At 43.5% G+C, this 6,557-nt stretch overlaps 2 protein-coding genes across 6 annotated transcripts in view; one reads left to right on the top strand and one right to left on the bottom strand.

Moving 5' to 3' along the window:
• The first annotated feature begins 340 nt into the window (after nt 1-340).
• Nucleotides 341-6,557, top strand: part of znf518b (zinc finger protein 518B) — a 6,393-nt gene continuing 176 nt past the window's right edge. The window contains exons 1-2 of the mRNA XM_079893323.1: nt 341-564; nt 2,771-6,557. The exon at nt 2,771-6,557 is cut by the window's right edge and continues 176 nt beyond it. Of these exons, the coding sequence (XP_079749449.1) occupies nt 2,905-5,556 (2,652 nt within the window). The 5' untranslated portion in view covers nt 341-564; nt 2,771-2,904 and the 3' untranslated portion in view covers nt 5,557-6,557. The remainder of the gene's footprint in view (nt 565-2,770) is intronic.
• Nucleotides 5,866-6,557, bottom strand: part of clnk (cytokine dependent hematopoietic cell linker) — a 27,035-nt gene continuing 26,343 nt past the window's right edge. For all 5 annotated transcript variants that reach the window (XM_079893347.1, XM_079893350.1, XM_079893348.1 and 2 more), the window contains one exon: nt 5,866-6,557. This exon is cut by the window's right edge and continues 737 nt beyond it. The gene's annotated coding sequence lies outside the window, so the exon portion shown is untranslated.

The following is a 6,557-nucleotide window of genomic DNA, read 5'->3' as shown; positions in this document are numbered from 1 at the left end:
TACTACTATGGACCAGCATGTAATAATAACCATCAGAAGATCTCAAGTTTGTTCTGATAAACTGGAATACGTGTGCATCCAAGATACTATCACACATAACAGTCTTGCTCCTGTCTTTTTTTCTGTTATCGCATGAACGCCATCTTGGTTGATGTTATGCAAACGGAGAAGTCGTAGAACTTCAATACTGATGAATCTAGTGACTAAACCAGACTGTACTTTACGGGAACAAATGCTCTGAGATCCGTGTTCTGTGGAAAATCACCGTAAAGTGCGAGAAAACACATATTTTTGAGTCAAACGCTTGTGCTGGCTCACTGAGACATGCGGGTGCCCGCGTGAGCTGTAGAGCTCTACTGCAGCCAGCAGCCAATCAGAGGCCCGCGTCGCGTCACGTGCTCAGTCAGTGCACGCGCACCCTCACTCACAATCTGCGCGGTCACAGCGGTGAGCGGTGGAAAAAAGCAAACAATGCACGCGACGCTGCCAAGAAAACATCGATCAATGGACGCATTTAACGCACCGATCGCTCTTTTGAGAAGAAGAAGAGAGTTTTAACGCAAGGTTAGTGTTTAAACGCATCGTTGTTTTTCGCCTGGTGCACGCGCGTCACAGCGGCCGCGTGCGGGGTTCGGCTCATGACGAGCACACGCAGCATTTAGGCACGCAAGAAATGCGTGAATGCTCGTTTTGTTTACATAGCCTTAGGGAAATGAGGATTACATGTGTGCTGTTCATCCAATCCTCCTCCTCTTTTTCTTCTGAGAGAGCACAGCCGTTAGATGCTCTATGCCCATGCTTATAGGGTTATTAATGCATTTTAAATGCACACTATAAGCCCTCATTAATAATGTGCTGCTTCTTTTGTGAAACAGCATTACTCAATTTTCCTCAGAAATTGCACGATTTATTATTTATTAAATGTGCTTGTGTGCTTTTTATAGTGTTTAGAAAATAAACATCAACAAAAAGATCCAAGTGATTAATTTGATTGATTGCTATACACATTAATGTAAGTGTAGTTTGTAAGTTGCAGTTCAGTTGTGTTTGTGATTTTAACTAGAAACTGACACTCATTTAATCAAAGAACATTGACTGTATTCTTGCAGTATTGGTACGACTAGGATATTTATCTTACAAATTTCTTATTTTATCTGATTTATAGTCAATCAAAAGGTCAGTTACACATTGGATTTGTATATAAAATTAGGCTATTATTGCTTAAAGTAATAATGGTCAAGCACATGAGTTTGTCATTGGTGAACAGTTTTGAATATCAAAGATTAATGTAGTCACTATTGTTCAGCAAATTTAGTGAAGAACATTTGTAAGTCAAAATTAAATGTTAAGATGTGATGAATGCAACTCATCTGCACAAATTGGGCGACAAAGAATTGCTATACTAAAGATTCGAACATTTATAGTTGAAAATCTCATTTTAAAAAAGTGAAATTGATGGTGGCGTTAGAGAGTTTGACATGTAGACCCAAAACTGGACGTTTTAGACCATGTCCTGTCACTGTATGAGATTATTACCCATAAATCCTTGATGGTCATCAGCCGTTGAGGTTTGGTTGTGAAGGGTTTAAGATATTCCAGTCTCCATATGATTTACTTTCAAGATGCAGTATTGATTGAACATCATCAATTTACTTGGCCAAAGTTTTATTTGAAAACATAAACAGTGTTGTTGTTGGTTCAAGTACAAAGAATTTATAGCTGAAAAGGTTGTACGTTAATGCCCGGATGTGCTTTAAAGAGTTAGTTTATGCAAACATGAAAGTTCTGTCAGTAATTACTCTCCCTCATGTTGTTCCAACCCCGTAAGACTTTCGTTCATCTTCAGAACACAAAATTAAGATATTTTTGGTTAAATCTGAGAGCTGTCTCACTCCTCCATAGGCTTCTATGGGATCGAAACTTGCCGGCCCAGAAAGTTAGTAAAGACAATGTTTAAAATAGTCCAAGTGACTACAGTGGCTCAACCTTAAGTTTATCAAGTGACGAGAATACTTTTTGTGCGAAAACAACCTTTATTCAACTCTTCATTTTCTTCTGTGTGGGTCTGAGTTCACGTAGTGCAACAGCGCAGCGTGTAACACGCATCACACACATGACCGGCGTCGGCCAATAGTGAGCCTCCATTCTGACGTACAACCCAGAAGCGCTGCGCTGTTACACTACGTGGACTCACTCAAATCGAAGAATGTGCTGGCTTGATGTCGTTTCAAACAAAATCAGGCCAAAACAAATTTCGAAAAAGCTTTCCAAGGCGAACAATCCTGAAATGTTCACAAACTACCATTGGTCCAAGGCGATTACATAATAGGTGGGTGTGGCTCAGAGGCTCCGCCTTCTTCGATGTGTTTATTTCTTCACGTTCAGATGTCCACGAGGAACACACTGGAGAGCTGTTTCACAGTAGAAACTGAAGCTGTAATTCTCACTGGAAGCAACACTGAACACTGTCTTTCATGTTTAACACTGAAAAGCTGCTGCTTTAAAGTTATCCATTGTATAAAGTGCTGTATAAATAAACGTAACTTGACTGGAGTACCAAATTGCATCCATGTCGCTAGATACTTTGAACTTCTTTTTACCCCTAAGCAAACAACGAAAAAGAAGAGTATTTCAGTGCCTTTAGATCTCTATAGAAGTGTTCTTGTAGATGATAACCAATGAAATATGGTTTTGTTAATCAGTTGCTGCTTATTGATACTTTGTGAAATGTATTTCTGTCTAATTTCCTCTTTTTTCCCCCATTATGCAGGTACAAACTAACAGCGTACCTTCGACCTCCTGAGCTTAAAGAAAGGGATCTTTACTTGAAGAAACAGCCAGTGTGGATTGCTTATATTCGCTGTAATATTGGTCCCGAGGGATTGTTAACCTGATGTGTTGAACATGCGTTCACAGCAAAGTTTCATGGCGTTCATGAGCAACAAGGACAGTGCTATCCCTAAAAAAGACATTGATCGCCTCTGCTGTGCAAAATGCCGATTTTCAACGAAGGACACTGACCTGTTCGAGAGGCACGTTTCCCATCATAAAGAGGTTACGTTCTCCTGTGCTCTCTGCAGTTACGTGTCCTATTCTAAGACTGAGTCTCAGAAACACGTCGTCTCGCACACAGGCTCGTACCCGTACAGGTGTAGCTTCTGCTCGTACGGAGCGGTGCGGAGGGATTACATGGTCAAGCATATTCTTCGTATACACAAGAGACACGCAGAAGAAGGCTTCATAACGGATTTTACTGTATCCACGCCAGACGTCCCTGAAACTCACGGGATATCAGGCTGGCCTGAAGGGAGCGACCAGTGTGCAATTCCCAATTCCCAAGTCGAACATCCGAGTGGAAGTCAACCCAGAGTCAACAAATCATCTACTATTGGTCGAGCAGTGAGCCAAACTAGCGGTAGACGTGTGCCCTTCAGTTTGCCAATGCCAAGTGTCACCAATACAACTCCGGTTTCTAAGACACAGTTCACCAGTGCTATTCCCAGCTGCACTTCAACCGCAAGTCACTCGTTAGGCAACGTGCCTCAAGTGGTTCTAAGATCACGGGAGGAAAACGGCATCCTATCAAACTCCCTGCTCAGTGTCGATGGTCAAAGTAAGGTGGTTGGTAAAATAACCACTTCGGAAAAGACTACTCCGAAAGTCCCATTCGCAAGAGTCCAGGTTAGTTCTACAACACCAGTGCGGCAAAGCCCGAGAGTCCCTGAAAGGGCTGTGCTTTCGAAAACCATTCCCAGAATCCGGATCGCACCGCCTGTTGACATGAACACCCCGCTCAGAACACTGCTTAACATGCCCAAGAGGAATGTTCCAAATGTCCAAATGGATCAGAGGGCTAGTCAGTCCACAACAGGGATTAACGTTACGACGCTGAAAACGAGTACAAATCCCAGTGGTCCGATCAGAAGTCCACAGCACTCCCCTGTCGAGAAGGGCAATCAGTCAAAGACAAACTCCAGAATACTTGTAGGATCACCAGCTGAGACATCAAGTCCGTTATCCAGTGTCCAAGTGGAACTGTTAGCACCGTTGAACCAGCCAATTCAACACAACAAGCCTTTGACAGTGTCCTGTCCAGAGGAGATCAATATCCCTGCCGGGTGTTTGGTGGAATTGGTTGAGGTGAAAAATGTCAATGGGACTCGGGAGCTGGAGCTACGGTTGATCCCGCCGAATGGAGTCCCGCAAGACCAGAAGCCTGAGGAAAGACCTTCACCAGTCACTACTGGAGGCAAACTGTCCTTCAAATGTCAAGTTGCTGCCACTGCCAAAGGCTGTCCGGTCAGCCCGTCCACGTCTTCAGCAGCTCACAAGGTCAAAGAGCAGCAGCCTTCATCATCCACTGACGTCCAGAGGATCACAAGGACAGTTAGTTCAGTACACAAACCACAGAGTTCTTCAGAGACACCAGCCAGGAGCAAGCTCAACCTGAAGCTCAAAGATCCCGGGAGCAAGCGATCAGCGGCGGCTCGTGACGTCGTGACTCTCGAGGGCCCAGAGTTGAGTTCCAAAGGCCTTCCCGTGATCTCTTCGGTGTTCTCTCTCTGTCCTACACCTGCCTCGACTCAAAGCAAGGAACCAAAGGACGACGTGGGAAGTGCAAAGCAATCGCTGGTCTGTAGTTTTCGGATTAAAAAGGAGGAGGAACTTGAGGAGAAACACAAAGATGCTTCTTTGCACCTCAAAGAAACTAAGACAGAGGTTGAGAATACCGAAGGCTCTACACCATCAAAGACTTGTGGACGAGTGAAAACACCCGCTGGAAATACCCTAAACACAACAGCTCCAAATCTGACGGTGGCTCAACCGTTGGTGATGCCAAACCAGAGCGTCGTCCCATCAGACAAGGACAACATTTCACATCAAGACAAGGGACTTTTTGAATGCGAGTCTGGAAGGAACTTGGATTGCCAACAACGACAACGTCGCATGTATCCAAAAGTAGCTTTGGTGAGGATCCCGAGTTCTTTGTTGAAAGCCTCGAAGAAGCTTCCGAAAGTGCCAGTACGAGAGGAGAGCTTGACGGCGCGACCGGTTCTCTGCTGCACGTTAAGTGAGCAGAACGTGTCCGGTGGCCCTTCAGTCGCCATCAAGCTGATACTAAAGAGAGACTTCCGTGAAAGTCAAGAGAAGATCCAAGACCAAGACTCGCCGCCGCGTAAAAAACACAAAAAGGAAAAGAGAAAAGCCAAAAAACATCGGTCATCGTCGTCGGTTGAGACGGGCCTTCCCCGTTTCCCATCCAAAGGTCAAAGAGAACTGAGGTTAACCCCTCTGAAAGCGGATCAGCTCGTCAAGATCCCCGGCCCGAACCAGCCGGTTGTGGTCCTGAACCATCCCAATCCTTTAGTTCAGACATTCAATGTCGGCGTCCAAACGCTGAAGAACTTCAAGTGGATACGCTCGACGGATCACGAGCGGGAACAACCCGTGCGGAAACAGCCTTCGCTCAAGATGAAACTCAAGAAAGTCCACGGAGAGAACTATCAGGTTGTGGAGCTGGTCCTCAACGGACTCTCGGACAAACACCTCTTCTAACCTTTCCCCTCGTAAAATACTTCATGCTGGTATCAGATTTTTATAACGATGCAATTGTAGAGAAACCTGACCCAGTGTGAGATGGTCAATTAAACTCCCTAATTGGTTTACGTTAGTATTAATACACTGATAAACATTTCAGCAATTAGACTGACATATTTGAGCTACACTAGTTATATCTAGTTGCCAATAAATATAACTTGTCCACATTACTTACCCTGTCCCACTCGACAGCTGCAATGATGAACATTTGATTTTTTTGTCTTGAAAATGTAAAACTGAACTGTGCCAATATGTAGATGTTAAAACTGAAACAAAGAGGTTTTAAACAACACTAATGTCTGTTTTAGGATGTTGTGTGATCATTTGTCATGATTGTACAGGCTCGTTTTAAACACAAGTCACGTTTGTATACGTCATGTGTTTGCAGTTTCACAGATGTTCATTTCTTCTTCTGTGGTGATTAGTGTGCAGTGATTCATGGGTGAGGTTTGGTCTGATCCACAATGCTCTGGCACACTTTACCCCGGATGCACAGACACGGCTTAATCTAGTCCCAGACTAAATGCATGTTTGAGCTGTTTCAACTAAAGGCAAATCTTAAAATAATAAGTGCCATTGTTTTGTCTCAAGATGCACATCAGTACTGTTTTCTTTCTCTAAGGCACGTTTATAAAAGCTTCTTAAATGTCCTGATTTAACTAAGGCCTAACCCTGGCTTAACCTAAACCCTGTCTGTGGAACCGGGCCATCGTCTTGTGTGAAATCCAAACATATGACGTATAGTTCAAGTGTTTTTGCATATTTAAAAAATGTTTGCGTATATCGTCCCAGTATTTCAGCGCACTGTTGTAGTTTGTTCCTTTTGTAAAATGTACACTCATTAAAGTTTCGTGTCTAACTTCTTACATTTTTAATCTACCTCAAATTATCAAACCAGTAAACTGTCCGTTTTCTTATATTACTGTTCAAGTTATGTAAAGTTACAGTTGCATTTTAGG

The sequence above is a fragment of the Squalius cephalus genome, assembly GCF_949319135.1.
Source record: "Squalius cephalus genome assembly, chromosome: 14".
In the NCBI taxonomy this organism is placed as follows: domain Eukaryota; kingdom Metazoa; phylum Chordata; class Actinopteri; order Cypriniformes; family Leuciscidae; genus Squalius; species Squalius cephalus.
This window is presented reverse-complemented; position numbering and strand designations above follow the sequence as displayed.